Source organism: Protopterus annectens, chromosome 1.part0, assembly GCF_019279795.1.
Source record: "Protopterus annectens isolate FY-2018-M chromosome 1.part0, PAN1.0, whole genome shotgun sequence".
Taxonomy (NCBI): Eukaryota; Metazoa; Chordata; order Ceratodontiformes; family Protopteridae; genus Protopterus; species Protopterus annectens.
This window is the reverse complement of record NC_056725.1, coordinates 1,770,277,586-1,770,299,684: the sequence shown is the minus strand read 5'-3', so window position 1 is coordinate 1,770,299,684 and position 22,099 is coordinate 1,770,277,586. Positions and strand designations below refer to the sequence as shown.

The window sequence follows — 22,099 nt, the reverse complement described above, 5'->3', positions numbered from 1 at the left end:
ACTCCACTTGTCACTGGTTTGAGGTCAGATTTGGAGTCTGCAATTTTTACAGTGTGGGTTCTGTCAGTAAGCCAGTTGGCAACCCATCTTGTGACGTAGGGATTTATGTCTAGTTTAGTGAGTTTAGCTATAATTCCAGAATGGGGGATGGTGTTGAAAGCCTTGGCGAGGTCAAGATAGGCTGTGTGAACCACCTTACCCTCATCTACGGCTTTGGTGACTGCCTCAAAGAAGTCGATCAGGTTCAGGAGGCATGACCTGCCTTTCACAAACCCGAACTGGGTGGGATCCAGAGTTTGGAGGTTACCAATCTCTTTGTTTATGAGTTCCATGATGATACGTTCCATGGCTTTGCAGACAAGGCTCGTCAGACTAATAGGTCTATAGTTCCCGGGATCAGTGGTGACTCCCCCTTTGTGGAGTGGGATAACTGTTGCTGTGCGCCATTCAGTGGGCACAAAGCCTGATGCGAGGCAATTATTGAACACGGTGCTTAAGTGGGGAGCCAGTTCATTCTGAAGTTCGTGTAAAACGCAGCCTGGGATGATGTCCGGTCCCATGGATGCTGTGTTTTTGGCTTTAGAGAGTGCAGCTTTCACCTGCGTAGTTGTGGTTACAGGGACTCTGCATTCTTCCTGTATAGATATGGGCCCTTTAGGGGGTGAGGGGGGTTAAGTTAGCACTGAACCTATCTGCCAGGATGTTGGCAATATCAGTTGGTTCCGTAATTTTCCTGCCTTTGTGCTGTAACTCAGAGCAGATCTGGGTGTTGCCATTGAGATTCTTGACATAGCTATAGAATGCTTTGTGGTTGTCCTTGGAATTAGTGACTATTTTATTTTCGTAGCTAGCTATGGAGGATCTTATAAGGGATCTCAACTTCTTTCTGAGGCTGACCAGGGAGCTCCTCCACTCATGGGATTTTACTCTCTTTTGCAACAGTTTCTTCCATCTGTTGTACAGTTTGTTTATGGCAGGGGACCACCAGATTGGCTTCCTTTTTTTGGAGGATAGCGTCAAGCATAGAGATATCTTAGGAGCATGTTTATCAATGTTGTGATTTGCAGGGGGTTTTGATTTCCCAAAGGGTATAATTATGCACTTCTTCACATTTAGTTTGAGGCAATGGCTCTGACACCAATCATTAACCTGCGTCAGACCTTTCTGTAGGATATCAACTCTGTTTGGGGAGACTGATTGCCCTCAACTTACAGTCATCAACAAAGTTGGTCAGCCAAAGGCGATCAACATTTGACTTGACATCTCAAGTATATCCCAAACAGGAGGGGGGCCCAGCACTGAGCCCTATGGTACTCCACTGGTGACTGGCCTCTTGCTGGATGTGGATTCCCCCACTCTTACCACGTGCCCTATTTGTGAGAAATTTGGCTATTGATCTGGTGCTGTACAGGTTTATGCCCAATTCTGAGAGTTTATCTTTAATATCAGAGTGGGATATTGTGTAAAATGCCTTGGCCAGGTCAAGGTATGCAGTATGTACAGTCTTACCCTCACATACATAGCCTTGGTGACCTTCTCAAAGAAGTCTACAAGACTGAATAGGCAAGGCCTGCCCTTAACGAAGCCAAAATGGGTTGGAGCTAGAGTCTGGAGACTTACTAGGTCTTGGTTAATCAGATCCATGATTATCCTTTCCACAGCCTTACATATGAGGCTAGTCAGACTTATGGGTTGGTAGTTTCCTGGGTCAGTTGATGCCCCCCCTTGTGCAGAGGGATGACTATTGCTGTCTTCCTCTCTACTGGGACAAAGCCCATCTGTCTGGTTAAACAGAGATCCAAGTGGGTCTGCTAGGTCATGTTTCAAACTATTTAACAGGCACCCTGGGATTCCATTAGGGCCTACTGATGCCATGTTTTTTAGCTTTAGAGAGAACAGTGATGACCTGTTCTTTTGTGATAACAGTAAAAGGAATGGTAGGGAGTATTTCATGGGGAGTGACCAGAGGTGATGTGGGGGTGAAATCTGAGCTGAATTTATTGGCCAACAGGTTTGCTATTTCTTCTGGCTGAGTGTTGGTTGTGCCATCTACAGCCAACTCAGCACAGTTTTTTTGGGGTAATCGTTTCACATAACTTTTTATTAAGCAAGAAACATCTTCATTAAATTATCACTTAAGACACAGGCAATCATACATTTATGTAAATAAAAACAAACCAAATTGACAATTTTAGTTGCAATTAAAATCACTTATCTATCCAGTCACCGTCAGTCAAACATTACACAGCTCATTCAAATCCTGCCTTCTTTCAAACCTCATTCCTTATCTGCATGCACTGTTCCCGCAACTTCCATTTCTTCTATGTAATTTTCTCCTAACTCAGTACATTGTTGAGCATTTCCCTTAAGATTTCAGACATAACTAAAAAATACTTTGCAGTTATCCTTCACTTGGGATGCTATTTTAGCCTTGTATTTAACTTCTGAAGTCTTGATTAGTTTTCTGATTTGCCTGTTGAGACTAACAAATAATTTTTTGCTCTGTCGTGTAGCCTCCCTCTTATGTCAAGAAAATAATTTCTTCCCTCTGTTGTATAGTCTAGTTATGCTGGGGTCCACCAGGGTGGCTTGTTTTTCTGACTAGACATGGGTTTAGTAGGGTCAGGTTTTGCGGTTTCTATGCAGTTGTTTAAGGGGTTGCACAGGGCATTCTGTGTATACTTCTGCATAGGCCTCTGTGTTTTCGGGTTAGAGGGAGCTTTAAAATTATCTATGCTACTCAATAGAAGGTAATTTGCCTTATAAACATTCTTTAGGGTTTGATGGGCGTTCTACCGTTACATTTATTTCAAAGGAGACCAATTTATGATCCAATCTTACAAATGAGGAAATTATGGGGGGGGGGGTGCAATGCTCCTCCATATTTGTGAGCCCCTAGTGAAGTGCAGACCAGCTGTTCGAGAGTATTTGCATTGACAAGGTCCAGGAATCTCTAAGCCTGCATGTTAGTGGTCATACATGTTTCCCAGTTTATGCAGGGGTACTTAAAATTGCCCAAGAGTATTGTGTTTGGCTGGATGGTATGCGATTCTAGTAACTTCAGGTACATGTAGTAGTTTTCATAGTTTATGGTTGGGGACCTGTAGCTAGCAGTGATATGGTGGGGTATTTTACCTATTGTCAAGCTTGACATGGAGTAGCTCAAGCAAGTCATCTTGCTTGACCAAATCTAGAGGTGTGATTGTTTTTGTAAATGGAAACGCTTCCTCCTGTGTTTTTTTTTTCAGGGTGGTCTGAATGCATGACAGGCACTGCAGTCTTGCACTGCTAGGGTGCTTTCTACAGCCTTCAACCATTTCTCTGTAATTGCACATACATCAGCATTCTCCAGGGGGAGCAGAGCTTCCAAGGAGTGAAGTTCTTGTTTAGACTCGCAGCCCTGAACAACAGAGGGTAGAATGCGGCTCAATGTGAGGTTCATACCACCATGTGCCACATATTCAAAGAGGTCCATCACGTCTCTCTTCATATAGCCCAGTGAGGTACATGTTAGGTCATTCACACCCACATGGACTACGAGTCATATTGGTATTTTTTATTGATTGACCTAAGTGTCTGCATGATCTGGTGAATTCTGGTGCCTGACAGGCAACTGATTATATCCCTCACTTTATCCAACCTGGTGAGGGGAGCATCTGTGTGTCTCATGAAGTCTCCTATGCCCAAGATGTTTGAATGTGTGGTGTTTCCTCTTAGGGGTTTGCTTTGATGACACTGACGTGCATTTTTGTGTGTAGTGGTTAGTGTGCACTAGGTTTTGTTTGTATGTGGCTTCTGAGTGAAGCATCTGGGAGGCCTCTGAGGTTTTGGTAAGTCACTTCCGAGTACCTCTGCAATATGTGGGTTTGTGTGTCAAGACCTTATTAATGAGGGAGATAATGTGTGTGTGTGCTGGCAACCTGTTTAGCATTTGATTTGTCAGTATGCAAGTCATTTCTCAATTTTCATAGTTTAACTACATCTCTCAGATACTGTGTTTGTTTCAGGATTAAGTGGTTGTCAGTACATACAAGGCAATTGCTACACTGCCTGAGGATGCCCATGTCCCCAGGGTGGCCATAGAGCAGTAAAGTGCCTATCCATGGTTTCAGGTTTTTACTATGGGTTTTAACCACGGAGAAGAGTAGGAGATTTACCTAGACTGGGATGATAGCACACGGGTGAAGAATGGGTGCTATATTCATTGTGAACTGCAGCTATTCAACAAAGTAATGATGCTCTGTGCGCAACTCATGCTCCTAGAGCAGCAGGAGGGCTGGAAAAGGTTGCAGAGATAGTTATTCTAAGGGAAATTTTAACTTGATAGCATTTGAGTCTATACAATGCATTGTCAACCACCGCTGTGCAGAGATCAGCCTAGTGCAAACACTGGGCTTCTACAGAACCAGAAAAAAAAAAAGTTATGTTCTTATAACATTCCTGCTGTCAACCTTCATTCATTCTTGAATGATGGGGTCGGTTCTGACCTCTCGGAACCAACTCAGCCATTACACATAGCTTGCACCAGCCAAAAGTTCCCGAATTAAGGCTCTACCCGCAATGCCTCTCTCCCCATTACCTCAGATAGAGTTTGCCTAATAGTTAAGAACACACAAGCCCGAAGATATAACCCTATAACATCCTAGAACTAGGTCCGAACCTCCAGGAGTCTTTTGGAGGGGGCAGGAGGGTGGGATGTCAAGAATGAATGAAGACAGACAACACAGATGGGATGTTATGGGGGATTTATCTTGGTGGATGAAGCCAGAAGAGAACCAGAGTCACACCCCACTATGATGAGCCGCCACACAGAGTAGGAGCCGAGAGAGGGCTTAAAACTTCCATGGCCCTGAGAGCCACAGATGGCACTGTGGAAACAACCGGAAATGGTCCAAGGATCTTGGCACAGACAGCCAAACCACTGTCCTGGTATGTGACTGATCCTAAGGAGCCAAAGACCACAGAGTCGACTTCAGCACAAACATGAAATCCACCATCAGCACAGAGGTAACTGGCACCAGGAGTGAAGTGGGGTGCTCCAAGCTCTAAAATGAGGTTGAAGGAGGATAAACTGTTGAGCCCTTGGAAAAGAAGCCTCAGTTCCAGGTGGGAGAGAGGTTTGTGATGGTGCATGGAGGCCTCTGGCTGCCAAAAGCTGATCCACTAATCTGACTACGTCCAATTCTGATAGACTCCTGGAGGAGCAGACTGACATTCCCAAAGGGGATACAGGCCTATCCAGAAAGGGGCTTGGTTGAAGACCCAAAAAGGGGTCCACTGAAGCGGAATATCTAAGTCCTAGGAATAACTGGCAGATTGCCTTGTTGTATGGAAGGGGACCATGGAACTGAATGAGAGGGCAGTGGAGGTTGAACAGAAACTATTGTCGGTGCCAAAGTAGTGGTTGGTGCCGAGGAGGTTTTAGTCTGAGCGGTTCAATGACTGATGAGGACTTAGTTTTGGTGCCAGAGGTGATGATTTTGCCAATTTTGGTACTTTGGCTCTCGGTTCAGAAGAAACTGTCGGAACCTGTGGCGTTTGTGACTTTGTTTCATGTGCCGTAGGGGAGGGTTGGCAGAGAGTGGCTTCTTTTCTTTACATCAAGTTTAGGAGATTTTGAAGTGTCCACCTTAGGTACAGCTTCAGTAAAAGGACATTTTAATAAGCCTTTCAAAATAAGCTTATTGCACCTCTCTGCTAAAGTATGGGGGGCTAAAGCCCTAACAAATAGTACAAGTCAAGTCCAAGTGAGGGGCACCCAAACAGTACACGCAGGAAATATGCCCATAAGAACTGGGCTTATATCTGCCACAGTCTTGACACTGCTTGAATCCTGATGCCCCCTTTTGCTTCTCTGCCATAATAAAAAAGTTAGTTAGGTCATCTCACACACACACACACACACACACACACACACACACACACACACACACACACACACACACGAGAGGAAGGAAAGAAAAGGATTTTTTTTTTGGATATACCAACAATGGTATAGAAAAAATACTCAGATGGTTAAAGGAAGGAAAAAGGGAAAAGAGGATATCAGCAATGGTATGACTGACTACCAATGGTAATAGAAGGGAGGAGGCCTCTTACCAGCAAAGGTAATAAGAGTTACAGAAAGGTAAAAAGGGGTGGGTAGAAAGAGTCAGAAAAACAGTCACGCACTCAAGGTTGTGAAACTATCTAGCAAATATTTTGTGAAACTATCTAGCAAAAATTTTAAACAAATATTTTTAGAAAAGAAGACCTCTAAAGCACTTAGCTGAGAGCATCAGCTGACACGTCCAATTTTCTATGCGGCAAACAAGATCTGAGGTAATGGGGAGAGAAGCATTGTGGGTAGAGCCTTAGTTCGAAAGTTTTTGGCTGGAGCGAGCTATGTATAATGGCAGAGTCAGTTCCGAGAGGTTGGAACCGAACCCATCAGTCAAGAATGAACGAAGACTGCCAACATCAGATCAAGTTTTACAACACCAAGGCGTACAGACTAATCAGGAAAAAACGCAAACTTTCAGCCAGAAGCCCCCAACGCAGATAGGTTTGCTACCGCATACTTCTGCCACAAAAGTGCAGTCAGAAAACCCTCTTAAAAATGCTGGTTTTAGAGCTCAAGTGCAGAGAAACCACACAATCAAGATACTACTGTTCTGTAAAACTAGTAGACTATGCAATTAAGAACTACAGCAGCAGCAGTGGAAACAGTTCGGCTTTGAAACTCTACTAAAGTGCAAGAAATATAACAATAAATAATTACCTGTGGGGTAATTATTTGACTAGTGCAGTTACAGTACTAGAAATTTTTTTTTAATCCTTTGTTGACTGGGTTAGTCCAATTAAGCTACTGGCCTCTTTTTAATGGAGAAGAGAGGTGGTATTTAAATTACTATGGGAAATATGGTTAGAGGCATTGGAGAACTTCCTCTACTCATGTGCGTACAGGGAAGATGTTTTGCAGTTGCACTTCCCATCTTCCGTTCTGGGTGCAGAGGCAGCCCAGAGAAGCAGGAAGTTGGTGAGTAAGCACGGAGGTTCCAGAGAGTGAGGTTTCTGTTTTAAATGCCGATTGTTGGTCAGCACAGGTGTCATTTGTGTTGGAGAAGGAATCGGAAGTTAAGGAGGCATTCAGAAGAGATGATGTTGTGTTGGAAGTACTAGAAAAGGTGGATGAGCCTTTTAAACAGCAGCCGAAGGAGTTAGAAGGATTTTCAGATGGTTCAGAGGACTTGTTTCAGCATAACCTTGAAGTCATAGGTTGTAACACAATACTGAGTTGTTACAACCCTCCAGTCCACAGGGTTGCGGGATAATTACCTTAAAGGAATGATTATGCAGAGCGAACTAGAAAAAAGGGAGGTGGCAGCATCTCAGAGCAACATTAAGGACAGAATTCATGAGGAAGATGTGAGACGCTACAGAAAGCAAAAAACTGTATGATGATGCTGAATGAAGGCAAGAAAAAAAGAGAGGGAGAAAGAGAGGTCATGAACAAGTTTGTTTTACGCCTCAGTATTAAGGAAGAAAAAACCTGAAAGATGAGGTATGGGACACAGTTATTGCAGAGTTTTTGTATTTAAGACTGGGTAATATACGGACCATTTCTTAGAGAGGTTTGAAAAAAAAAAAGACTAGCCCATGGAACTCTTATGTGGTGAAGACTTTTAACAGAGACTAAAAAGAGAACTACTGTAAAATTTCAAACAGAAGTGAATAAGGAAGCATTGAACAACGGTTTAAAAACTGTATGCAAAGAAGTGCTGGACATTACAAAAATGTATGATGGATAGAGTTTTATGGACCGGGGTGGGATTGTAGGATAATTTTGAAGATGGAAAGGATAATATTGTGCATATTCCAAGTATAATAACTGTTGAAGGAAATAGAAGTTAAGATATAAGGGACAGCTAAAAACTTTTTTTTTGTGGAAAGAGTGATCACTTAAGTAATTGTGATAAGAGAACGTGTTTTGTTCATGGAAAAGTGGGGCATGAAGCTAAGAAATGTGATTTGATGTGCAAAAAAATGTGGGAAAACAGGACATGACTCAGTTAACTGTGATAAACGCTTACATGTTGAGCAAGAAGAGCGGACACAGGAATATGTACATGGTATACCTAAAAATGTAAAGTATGAACAAAGAAAACAAAATACCATACAAGAAGAAAATACAAACACGAAGTATAAAGAAAATGAAAATAATGAAGATGGGGAATTATTACTGGAAACAAGTGAAGAGGAAGATAGTAACTGGAAAATAGTAAGATCTAAAAAAAAAATCAATAGGGAGAAGGATGAAAAATAAGAAAAGAAAATTTAAAAGTGTGATTATGAAAGAAAATTAAAAAGATAAGGGGTAAGATGAAAATATAATAAATCTGGAAGAAAACGAGAATGTTATCAATAAATGTTAATAGTATAAAAAAATGTAAAAAAAAAAAGGTTAGGTGTATTGGAATGGTGTATGCTACTTGATATGCATGTAATTATCTTACAGGATACAAGAATCTTAATGGAAAAAGGAAGGAAGCAGATGGAAAAGAATATGGGAAAATATACAAGTTCAGGGATTACTATGTTATGTAATGAAACAGTTAAGGTCTTACATTATTACTTTAGTTAAGTAAAATAACAGTGTTAGTTAAAAGGATATATATAATTACTGCAATATATGTATATGTCCCTAAAAAAGGGAGAGGAAATGCTCAAAAAAATCTTAAATTATGTAGAAATAAATATGGAAATAATTCTGGTAGGAGATTTTAATTGTGATTTAAAGAAAGAAAGAAGGGAATGATGTTAATACAGTATATGGCATAATGAAAAGCAGAAAGTTATATATATGGAATAATATACATTGGACATATAAAAGAAATGAGATTAAAAACAGAGACTGATTATTTTATATCATCTCATCCTTTTTTTATAATTTTCAAAGTAACAAAGGAAACGGGTTTCTCAGACCATATGGCTGTATGGGTAGAAGTTAAATAAAAGGAAAAACTATAAGATAGATAAAGGTATTAAAAAATTGAACAACAAAGATTAACAAGCAAGAAAGAAGAAATTGATCAATTATGGAAAGACTGTGTAGAAATGCGAATATTTTATAACAAATGGACTGATTGCTGGTTAAGTTTTAAAGGGAAAAAAATATATATTTTTTCCAGAATGTCAAGCGATGAAAAGAGAAAGAAAAGAAATATAGGCTAAGTCAGACAGTATTCAGATACATATTTAGAAATAAAACATTTATGGAAAGGAGGGGGAAATACATGAAATGAATCGAGAAGATTTAAAATGTTATACAAGCAAAGGTACCTTTTAAAAGGGAAAAAAGTAGCAGAGGCTAACTGAGTAAAATGGTGAGAGAAAATGAAAGGGTAATAAGAGAATTGGAAACCAATGAAGGAGATTAAGGTGAATACACAAGAAAAACATTTGAGTTAATATAGGCCAGTATATAAAAATACATTTAAGAAGACAGAAAAGACAGATATGGGAAGTAAATAAGTAAAGAAGAGATAGGAGAGTTTGATGAAATCTTAAAAGACTTGGATCTAGAGAAAGCTACGGGATTAGACGAAACTGAATATCATAAGTATTATAATACGAAACACAGGCAAAAAGTATATTGTGTAGAAGTTTTGAATAAATGGATAGAAAAAGGGATAAATGAAAAAGAGAAATGTATGGGGGCCATTGCATTTATATGGAAGAAGGGAAAGAAGGAAGATATTAGGAATTGGAGACCAATATTATTAAACAATGCAGATTATAAAATATTTTTGAGAGTAACAGGGAAAAGATTAGGAAAAGGTGTGGGCAGACTGATGGAACCTATGTTTATGGGAAAGGGAAAGGAAATCAGAATTTCTTATGGGTATTAAGAGAGGTAATACATGGCATTATAAATAAAAAAGCAAAAACTAAAGTATTTGGTTGGAGATGTTAATAAAGCACGTCATAAAATACAATATGAGGAACTACGGAGTACATTAAGAGATTATAATGTATGCAATAAAATAATAAAAATTATAAGATAAGTATATGTGAATATCATTAAAATATTAAACGAATGGTTAAGCAAACAGCAGAATGTGGGATAACACAATGTTGTCCAGCAAGCAGTATCTTACTTGCATTAGTTATGGATATAACTAAACACAATGAATACAGAACTGAAAATAGCAAGGTACAGGATTAATAGAGGTGATTTATGTCACAGTTATTCTTACTCATGCAGACATGTAGTTTTAATTGCTAAAAACAAGAAACGGACAGAACAAGGAATTAGAAAATTAAGTACTTAAATACATGGTCTATTCATCAATAACGATAAAAAATAAGGAACTGGATTTTTGGACAAGTTAGAAGGTATTCACTTTAAGGATGAAGAGGTAGCTATTCTAGGAATAATATCTGGGGCTAATATGAAAAAGGAAACAATGGGAGAGACTGATACAAAAGTTGAGAGAGATATGTATATTTTGGTGGCTATATAGATTATCATTTAAGAAAAAGGTTTATTTAATAAATTCTGTTAGATAAGACTGCTTATTTGGCAAGCGTATATATGATCACATCTAAGTATTAAAAAGAATTGCTGTTGATTGTATTTTCATTTATATGAGGATCAAGATTAAATCTTGTAGAGAGGAATTTTGTATGCTCAGGAAGGAAGAGGACTACAGTTAATAAACCCTATAGCACATGCAGTTTTGTTGAAGTTATATAAAGTATTGAGGGGATTAAAAGAAAAGAGGAACATAGTAAATGATGTAATGAAAATCAAATATAAAGATGTTTGGGAAGTTTAAGATATGGGGAAAAGATGGAAGAATAATGAGATTAAAGAATATCAAAATAAGATGTGGAAATTGAAAATAGGAAGTGCAGGAAAAAAACAAAAAAGAATGGTATGAAACTGTAATGAGGGAATGTTATCATATTTATCCTTGGAAAACTTGGATAATGAAAAAAGAAATGCAATTAAAATAAGGCTTATATGTAGCAAAAAATGTATGAATATAAAGATTTTATGTGGAGGTTAAAGATACCCTATAAAATGATTCGGGGAGGGTATATAACTATTATGGGGAGATTGAGGCAATGGAACACCTTTTCTTAAATTGTATGAGTGAGTGAATTGTGGGAAAAATATATGAAATTAATATACTGAATGATGCTAAAATTGTGAAATATATAAACATGATAGAATATGGATATTATGGCAACAAAAACAAAGGAAGTGAAAAAAAATTGATACATTTTCTGTTTTGTGGGTCATATGGAATGAAAAACTGAATGAGAAAATACAATGAGAAATGGGTATTAGCTGAAATTATGAAAAACATACATGTTTGGTTGTGAAAAAAGGAGTGGGGGAAAATAACTGAAATATATGAAATTATACAATATTGTAATGTCAGACGTAAGCAATTGTAAATAATGTATATATTGTAAATAATGTAAATAGGGTATATAAGCTGTTATCAATAAAGAACCCCCTACTATTCTCGATATGTGCATATATCCAATTTGAGCCGCAACAGACTTGAGCAGAGGGAAAAAGTTATGTACTTACTATAACTTGGCATCTGTGTTATCCTATGTCATTATTTCTCACAGAAGGGTCTAGGATCAGACATCAGATAAGAGCTGGCAACTTATCACAGATAGATTCAAGGCTCAAGCTCTTCCCTCTCCCATAATCCCCTGCTGCCTTCTAACCCTCAGATCGAGTTTGCTAACAAAGCTAGAAGTCCAAATATAGAAAGGAGAATTAACCCCCACCTCAACACTCCAACCTCCTTAGAAAATCCAACAAGAAAGGGGATGGCGGAGGGAAATGTGAGGAATAATGACATAGTATAACACAGATGCCAAGTTATGATAAGTACATAACTCTATTTGATGCTATCCATGTCATTATTCCTCACAAAAGGGTCAGAGTCCTCGGCTACCATATATCCTGGGAGGTCTCAAGGAAGGACATGGCCGGAGCACTGTGGAACCAAAGGAAGCCCTGCTCCTGGAAACCAGATCCAGCTTGTAATGAGATATACAGGTGTGAGGAGTAGAGCAAGTGACAGCAGCACAAATGTCATCGGTAGAGAGTTTGGCCATGAACGCTGAGGAAGTAACCATGGACCTAGTAGAATGAGCTCTAATTTTTCCCGGAACCTCAAGATGGCTGTCAAACTATAGAAATGCAGCTAGAAATCCATTTAGAAATAGCCACCTTAGAAACCAGGAGTCCAGGTCCGTTAGGGGAAAAGGCCACAAAGAACTGATCTGATTTGCAAAACTGTTTGGTCCCATGTAGATAAAATTGTAACTACATGTGAACATCCAAGGTATGTAAAATGTACTCTCCTTTGTTAGAATAGTTAGGAAAGAACACTGGCAATTGAATATATTAGTTTAGATTGGATTCAGAGGCAACCTTGGACAAAGAGGGATTCATCCTGAGAGAGATTCTGTCCTTGTGAAAGATCATATATGGAAGAGTAATGGAAAGAGCTTGCAATTCAGAAACCTTCCTGGCCAGTTATGGCAACCAGGAAGACAGTTTTCCATGACAAGAATTTGAAATCGCACAAACTGGCCGGTTCAATGGGACTCTTAGTCAGAAACTTCAGCACTAAAGTTAAGTCCCAAGGAGGCAAGGGGTCATTAACAGGCTGTCTTAGAAGGAAAACACCTTTCATGAATGCTTTGCAAAATCTGGAAAAGAAAGTAGGTTCACTATTCTCATGGAAGTTAGAAATCGCTGTCAAAATGGTGCTTAATAGTAGAGAAACTTGCCCATGCCTGGAAAAGTGAGGACAAGAACAGAAGGATATCTGAAACAGGGGCAGAAAAAGGCTCCAGATTCCTGCTCTTAGACCTGACAGAAAACCTCTTCCATTTACTACTACAAGCCTTTCTGGTGGATTGTTTCTGGGAGGCTAGGGTAATACGCCTGATGGGAGAAGCCAGCCTGGACTGTTTCAAAATCACTGGAATTGGAGAAACCATGTGGTTAAACGAAGGGTCCAAAGATTTGGAAGAGGAAGCCCTGAAGGATAGGAGATCAGACCTGGAAGAGAAACCAGTACCCAGGGAGGATTACCACAGATGAGACCCGAGAAAGGGGAACCACTGTTGACGAGGTCAGAAAGGGGCAATGAAGATCAGGGATGTCTTCAGGTGCTGTGCTTTCTGCAAAACCTTGGGAATTAGAGGGACAGGAGGATAAGCATAAAGGAGACCCAGAGTCCAATCATGGACTAGAGCATCCCTCTGTGACTCCCAGAAGGGGAGATCAGGGCAAAGTACATGCTGCATTTGTGGTTGGTTGGGGAGGCAAAGAGGTCGCAGCACGGCTGACACCAACAGTCGAAAATCTGCTTTGCCACCATGGGATTGAGTGACCACTCGTGAGGACTCGAGATGAATCTGCTGAGTTTGTCGACCAACACGTTGGAATACCCGGTTAAATATGTTGCAAGAAGAAAGCACCTGGAAGACATCGCCCATTCCCACACTCTCATGGCCTATCTGCACAACGGGTAAGATAGTGTTCTCCCCTGCTTCTTAACATACCAGACCACTGCCATGTTGTCTGTCTGAACTGCAATTGTCTCCAGAGGGAGGCAGTCCTGAAAGGCTTGCAATATTTATTTTATTTTTTTATTTATTTTATTTAACATTTGTTGACCGGGAATGTCCGACTAGGTTCCACAGATCCTGTTTTCAGCGGAGGCCCGGGGAGAAATGCTCCAAATGCATGTCTTTGGAATAACAGTAGGACTGCTCTCATCTTTAGAATATTTGTGCACCACTTGGTCTCTACAAGGGACCAAGTGCCTTGGACCGTCCTCTCCTAGAAATGCCCACCACCCCAACAGGGAAGCGTCTATGGTCACTGTGGTCTTGGGTGGAGGAAGAGAAAAGGGCCTGCCTAGGAGATGATCCTGAGAATGAAGCCACCAAAGAAGGTGCCATCTGCACATAGGTGTCAGTTTTATGGACACTGACATGGGTTGAGATAGAACCAACCACTGGTCCATCATGGGCCACTGGAAAACTCGCATATGATACCTCGCTACAGGAACAAGCTGAATGGATGCAGCCATGGATCCTAGGATCCAAAGAATCAAGTGAACCCGAGAATGTGACAGATCTAAGATCTGCATGACCTGCTCCCGGATTAACTGAACTATGTGTGGAGGTAATGCTGCAATCTCTGAAACAGAGTCCAGCTGGACTCCTTTGAATGCCAACTTTTGCATGGGGACCAGATTCGATTTCAAAAGACTGACAGTAATCCCCAAGTGACTGAACAGGAGACTGACATAATGGATGGCTTGTGACAGTTGATGCCTTGAGAGTGCCTCGAGGAGCCAATAGTCGAGGTATGGAAATACCTGAAATCCTGCAGCCACAAGTGAGCTGCTACCACTGCCATACATTTGGTAAACACCCAGGGGGCTATGGTGAGTCCAAAGGGTAGGGCTCTGAACTGAATGACTGGCCTCTAATCAGAAGCGAAGATGACTCCTGCAGCGCCTGTCTATCTTGATATGATGGTAAGCGTCCTGGAGATCCATGAAGCATATTCAGTCATCCTTGTGCAAGACAGGCAGAATGGACTGAACAGTGGAATGGACTGAACAGTGACCATCCGGAACATGGACTTCTTGACCGACTGATTCAACTTACTGAAGTCCAAAATAGGATGCAGGTTCCCCCATTATTTATTTTTTTGGCACTAAAAAGAAGCAAGAGTAAGTTCCGGATCCTCTTTGCCCTGCCGGGACCTCTTGGATGGCTTTTTGAAGTTGTTGAACTTCCTTGAAGGCCAGTTCCCTCTGACAGGGTGGGATTTTGGGGAGATATCTTTATATAGGAGGGGGGTTCCAAAAAAGGAATGAAATAACCCCTGGAAATGATGTTTAACACTGATTGATCAGAGGCAATGTCTGTCCAGGCTAGTGGGTGAAGGGAAAACTACAACCACACCAACAAATCTACGGGAGGGGAGGTAAACTATTAACTAAAGCTACACAAGCTGAAAATACCCCCAAAAACCTGCAAATACAAGATAAAGCATTTAACTGAGCAACAGCCTGGTGAAGCACATCTGTAGCACATTCCTGGCAAACAAGATCTGAGGGTTAAAGCGCAGCAGGGGTTTATGGGAAATGGAAGAGATTGAACCTTGGATCTGTCTGTGATAAGTTGCTGGCTCGGATCAGATGTCAGATAGTACATCCTTCTGTGAGGAATAATGACATGGATAACATCAGATCTGTGGTTTAACATCTCATCTGAAGGATGGCACACTCAAGAGGGCAGTGTCAAGAAGAGAGAATGACTTTTTTCTTTCTTATAAACTGGCTTCACGGCAATATTAAAATAGTAAATTAGCACTGAAATGTAATAAACTCAGCACCTACAACACTGGCTCAGCCATGCTGTGCTCTAATATTCTATAACCCACAGGCAAAAAGCTAGGTAGCCTCCTGCTACCCAGGACTGAATGAAGCAGGCCTCTGCAAATGAATTTGGTGCAGCCTGCAGGTCCAGTCTAAGTCTGTATGCAAAATGGTACAGTCGGCAGTGTACTACATACAGGAAAATGACAGATGTCCAGGAAATGCTGACTTTCAGATGCACACACCCAGTATTTAAAATCCCTTCATCTATTTTGTATTCTTTGCCCGTACCACTTGTAAAATTTGTCTGCTGTGAGAGTTAGATAGGCTGATGGGAAAACACAAAATGAGGATAACTGATGCCATAAATACAGACAGTCTGGACTATGTATGGGTCTGTTTTTGTACATTCTAGCAAATGCTGACAGTCATATGTTCAGACAAAAAACTTTGAATCTGGATGAATTTGGCATTAGAACCACATCTTGCCAATATCATCCATAAACTGCAATCCACTTTTACCTTTTTTATTTTTTTTTACTTTCCACAGCTGACCATCAGCTGCTCCAGGTACTGCTCCTCACTGGGTCTGCTGACCTGAATTACCTCCCATTGTCTTATTTGGACAAAGGTCAGGGCCATTGAGGAAATTTAGGTACCCTCAGGTAGTTTCTTACTGCTGAGGTGTGTTTTTTTTAAATATATGTGCCCAGGTTCCTGCTCTCGTTCACATCTCGTGGAAGGATGGGCAATGGAGTTGTGGTTTATTTTACCACCACTGCCATGCCACAAAAACAACCCCCTACATGTTCTTGGTTTCAACAGGGATCAGTCATGAGGTGTGCCCAAGTGTGACCCCCCCACACCCAAAATGGGCACATCCTCCTTGCCTGTATTATCTAATGCGCAGAACTGTTAACTGAACTCGTTACCTGGACTGTAGTCAAGGCTCTATTCTTCTATGCTACCAGCGCAGATTACTCTTACCATTTTTTTCTTGGCCTTCCTTGGTAATATTTTTTTTTTGTTTCAAAAGATGGTTTAAATCAATCCTGTAATTAAGTAATGGGAAGGATGGTTTAGAATAATATGGGCAAAAAATTTCCCTTACAATGAAAGTACAAGATAACAGACTACCTTCATATAATGACATGGCTTTCCCTTCATGAAGATGGCAGTGCTGGCATTCAAGTCTTCTGGAATTTCCTTTGTTGCTCCAAATAATGAAAATCAGTTAGTAAAGCTTCAGTACCAGTTTCTAGACTCCATCCCCTAATAATTCAGCTAGTAAGCCATGTGGCTCTGCAGTATTCTTGGCCTGACTGATGGCACATCCTATTTCTAAATGTAAACGGTCCAGAAGTGATCTTATAAAGCAGTCAGATACAGGTTGATCTGTAACATCTTTCAAAGAGATCACACGGGTCAGAAGATTCTCAAAGTGATCTGTTTTATGGTGTCATTCACAGGGAGTAGAAGAATGACAGTTTTGTTCATGTATGGCCCATTCAGTGTAGAAAAAGCTCTGCATATTTTGTCCGTTAGAACAGAGTGGCGTCTCCTTGGTCTCATCCAAATATAATTTCTAAGTCATATCTGATCTTTCCTGAAGCGTCTTCCTTGACTTGTTATGACATAGCTTCTAACAATGATATTTTCTATTCAGGTGCAGCAGGTTTTCAAGTAAAATTTTCCTAAAAGCAGTTTTATGGATGGCTGGTAAATCCCTTCACTTTAGCCAGTCACCATTGTCTTTTTGATGTCTCTGTTTATTCTAAGCACTTCTGTCAGCTGCTGTAATACTCTTAACCAAACAGAACAGTTGAACCATGGCACAAATAGCACTGTAACAGACTCTGTGCATGGGAACCAATAAAATACACAGTGTATACCCTTGGTGTATTGAAGCCAGTAAAATGGACTTTACTTCACCAAATAAAAAAACATTTGAATATCCACAAAAATTATTTAATATCCAGTTAAGCACTTTTGTCCTGTAATCGGACTTTTTCAAAAGTAACAATCATCAAGCATAATAGATTTAAATAGACTTCCAACAAATCACGTGCCTACGAGATATTAAAAATTTAAAGATAAATGTAATAAAAAAAACTTGTTTTTAACTTAAATTACAAATCCAATAATTTAAACACGTGTATAAATATATTAATAAATCCTATTATTTAAAAAAATCTATCTACACAAAGCCTTTAATTTTAAAATGCAAGTTAATGAACATTGTTCGTTCAGTCCTAAACCATAAAAAGCATTAGGATAAAGCTGCCAATATAGTTCTCTTATTTTCAGCCATAAAGTGTAATTAGCACCCCTATTACTCTGTATTTGTTCAAGAACAAAAAATTTTAAATAATGATCAGGGTTATCCATAGTGTGTTTTGCTAAAGCGTTAGGACATCTACTACTCCTAATAATATAAATATGTTCATATATACATTGCTTAAATATCCATTCCATTTTTCCAATATAATACGCCCCAAATATTTGGCATAATGCAGCATAAACAATAACTGTAGTGTCTGGTAACCTTGATCAATATACCATTTAACATAAAATGTGTTCCCCCTATGATGTACCTACAATAGTGGCAAAAAACACATTTGTTCATGCCCTTTAATCTAGTGTAATTGTTCATTTTAGATTTCTCCACCAAATTCTTAAGACTGGCATCTTAAGAATTCCCTCCGACTTGTTTGCTAAGGTAGTCCATTACCAGTATAAACAGCAGTGGGCTGACAGCTGAACCCTGATGCATATCCACTCCCATTGGGAATCCCTATGTAAGATCAAACACTGTTCATACTAAAGTCAAATCGGTCCTTGTACATACCTTGCACTAATTCTACCAATGTTTCTGGACTCCAAACCACCACAGGACTGCCCAAATCAGCTTTCTAGGGACAGTGTCATATACTTTCTCCAACTCTAGGAATGCCCAGTTTATGCCTTTCCTCATTTCTAGCTTATCAAACATCTGTCTCATTGCGAACATTAGGATAGTTTTGATGCATCCTGATATGAATCTGAACTGCTCATTTCCCATCTTAAATTAATATGCCGAGTAGTAGAAAGTTATCAATCACCCTCTCCAGAACCTTCATGCAGTATGACAGAAGTCTGATTACCTCTATACTGCCCACCATTGACACTGTCCCCTTTGTTCTTGAATACTGGCACTACCATGCGTATTCTCTAATTATTTGGGTCAATCCCAGAATAAATCTGCAGATATCAATTCAGTCATCTAGTTTACGTTTAAAGGAGATGAGTCACACTGCTTAACATGCAAAACATTTTGGCAAGGATAGAGGCATTCTACAAATAAAGATAGGGATAGAGCAGGAAAGGTTGTCTGTTCCATATATGTGAATATTAATCTCTCTGAAAAATTTACAAAATGAATGCTCTTAATTTCCTCTGGGGTACTGTTTAAAATTATGTCTCTACTCAGACTATTCCTGTACAGGTCAATAGTCTAGACTGAGGATATGACTGAACATTCTATTTTAGGGCCCCCCCCTGCTTACTCTACAAGGGAAAGAGGCTAGAAAAAAAAATAAGTTTCCTAAACCTATAATGTTTCACCTTCAGCAGACATACCTGCATCACTAGATCACTCCTACCATTCAGTTTAGAGCAGTTCAATTATCCCCTCAGCAGCATATGTTTTCAAATTGACTTGAGGATATTAACAAATAGACCTGTAATAATAATATAGACATTCATATATATAATGCACTTACCATCCATCTGAACCAAAAGTTCTGCCTTTACTCTTCTGCTGGCCTCATGTTCTTCAGATGTCCCTCTGCGACTGCATATAGAGTCTATTTCATCAATAAATATGGTTGTTGGAGCATAGAATCGTGCCTGAATACATATATAAAAATAGTAAATAAGCATTTACATTTAAACAAGTGAACACTATCTTTTTTTTAACAGTCACAGTTCTAGACATTTCACCTCTTAGCTTTCAACAAGTTTATGAAGCCCAAGCTTAGATCACACTGTCAAGGTTTCTCTAACATTATTCCTAGGATTATGTACACAAAGAAATTAGTGAAAATGTACCCTCTATTAATATTTATTTAATTTTATTTTACATTTGTTAACCGGGAAAGTCCGACTGGATACATATCCATTTTTAGCGAAGGCCCAGGGAAAAAAGCTCCACATTACGAAAAATTTAGTAACAATTAAAAATGTAGGTTACAAAGATATCTAAGATTTAACAATAAAATCTATTTACGAAAGTTTAGTAATTTAAAAAATGCAGGTTACAAAGATCTCTAGAAAGTTAACAATAGGTCAAAGACAAAAATCATATAAAGGCTACATATAGACAGGAAATAAAAAAAGCATTGTTGCTGATGCAGTATATATACAGGGAAAACAATCTTTTAAGAGAGGTGTGTCTATAAGATAAGCATTTTCAGTTAGAAAGTAAGGAAGATGAAAAAGAGAAGGTAGTTTAGGTTGGAAGGAATTTAATTAGTGTGGGCAGAATAGTAAGTTATAGTGGGAGAAGAGGGTAAACACATTTGAGAGCTGTTTGGTTTAATAGTTTCTTGGTGTGTTTTGGGTTAGTCGGGGTTTAGATATGAGCATGACTATTTTTTGTCTACCTCAGTCTCATTATTGTATGGGTTAGTCGGGGTTTAGACATGGACATCGCCAGACTCTGTGCAAGTGTGTCTTTAGAGATATTTTGAATTGAGGTCAGGAGCTGTTAGTGGTTACTTCTGGAGGAAGGGAGTTCCATTTTTTTTCCAGCAGAATTGGAAAATAATGAATCTCCAGCTGAGTTGTTGGCTTTGGTCGTTTGTACTAGCATTCTGTTGGATGAGCAGAGGGATGTTAGGTTGTTATAGGGGGTAATAATTGTAGTTAGAATCGGGGTACTGGTAGGTTGGTAGAGGATTTTATGAATAACTATGAGTTGGTTATAGTATATTTGATTGAGTAGTTCTAGCCAGCCTAATTTGTGAAGATTATGACAATGGTGGATTCTGTATGTGCAGCCTGTGGCAAATCTTGCTATATTGTTATAGCAGCTGGTGATTTTGTTGAGGTTTGATTTAGATAGATTAGTGAGGATGGGTGAGGCATAGAGAAGGGAAGACAGAAGATGTGTGCGAGCTATGGCGGTTCTGGCAGTTGGGGTTAGAAATTTCTTTATCCTATACATGGAGCCTATTTTTTTATTTACTGTTTTTATGGTTTTGTCTATATGGGCATTATAATTCAGATTGTTATCAATGATTATACCTAGTAGTTTAGTGTTTGGTTCAGGAGAAATTATGGTGCTATTGTTAGAAGAGACTGTTATTACTGGTGGTGTTAAGCTTACGTGTTTGGGAGAAAAGTAGTAGTTTTGTTTTGTTTGGGTTCAATAGGAGAAGACGATTATTAAGCCAGTTCTCTACTTTGTTGAAGGTGGTCTGGGTTAGGGATTGTAATTCTGTGGGAATAGAGGCAGTGCAGATTAGTGCAGAATCATCTGCATAGTGTATGGAAGTTGCCTGTGGTATAACTTTGGGCAGATCATTGATGAATATAGAGAGAAGGGGACCCAGAATAGAACCTTGGGGTACTCCAAAGGTGACAGGTAGAAGGGGGGATAGATCATTTTTCCACAAGACAGCTTGTTGTTGACCATTCAGGTAAGAGTGGAACCAGTTACACACTGGGTTATATCTATGGACAGTTATTTGAGAGAGTCTAAGAGTAAGTTGTGATTTACCATGTCGAATGCTTTTGATAGATCGAGAAAGAGGTCAGAGGAGAGCAGGTTTTGATTACGGTTGTGATTTATTGTGTGAGAGAAGGGCAGTGGTTGTACTGTGGGCTGGTCTGAAACCATTCTGGGTTGAGGCTAGGAGAGAATTGTGAGTAAGGTGGGCTAATAGTTGCTTCTGTATGCATTTCTCCATTATTTTGGCTAAGGGAGATAGTATGGCGATAGGTCTGTAATTAGAGAGTTCTGTGGAGTTACCTCCTTTATGAAGTGGAATAATGTGAGCGATTTTCCAAATGGAGGGGATGTAGGATTCTTGAATAGTACGATTGATTAAGATGGAGATAGGGTAAACTATTACATTAGCGGCCTTTTGTAGGAAATTCAGCGGGAAGTAGGTCGACTGCAAGGGTGGTAGATTGTAATGTCTTAAGTAAAGATTTGATATTGTCTGTGGGGATAGGCTCAAATTTTAAGGGTGGGGGGTTCATATGAGTAGGTGAGATTGTAGGAGAAGAGGAGGGAGATAGATTATTGGCTAGGGACTTGACGGTTTCAGTGAAAAAAGTGTTAAAGGTATTTGCTACCAATTCAGGGGTAGTTGTAAGGTAGATGAGGGGGTGGGGGTAGAAGATTTACCTGGGTGGAGCAGCTTATTCAGACCTGACCAGAATCTTTGAGGCTGATTTTGGTGCTTTTGCTGTAAACTGTAGTAGTAGTTTTGCTTGTCTAACACAAAAGATCGTTTAGCTTCATTTCTTATCTGTTTGAATGTTATGTGGGCTTGTGGGGATTTGGTGGCTCTCTATGAGGTCCATGCTCTATTTCTAGTAGTAAGTTTTTGTCTAGTAGTATTGGTTAGCCGTGGTGCTATTTTGTTTTTGGTTCTGATTCTATGTGTGGGAGCATACCTGTCTAA

At 39.6% G+C, this 22,099-nt stretch overlaps 1 protein-coding gene across 4 annotated transcripts in view; it reads right to left on the bottom strand.

Moving 5' to 3' along the window:
- Positions 1–22,099, bottom strand: part of KATNA1 (katanin catalytic subunit A1) — a 1,196,718-nt gene that overhangs the window by 259,243 nt on the left and 915,376 nt on the right. For all 4 annotated transcript variants that reach the window (XM_044069365.1, XM_044069348.1, XM_044069341.1 and 1 more), the window contains one exon: positions 19,187–19,313. In XM_044069365.1, the coding sequence (XP_043925300.1) occupies positions 19,187–19,313 (127 nt within the window). The remainder of the gene's footprint in view (positions 1–19,186; positions 19,314–22,099) is intronic.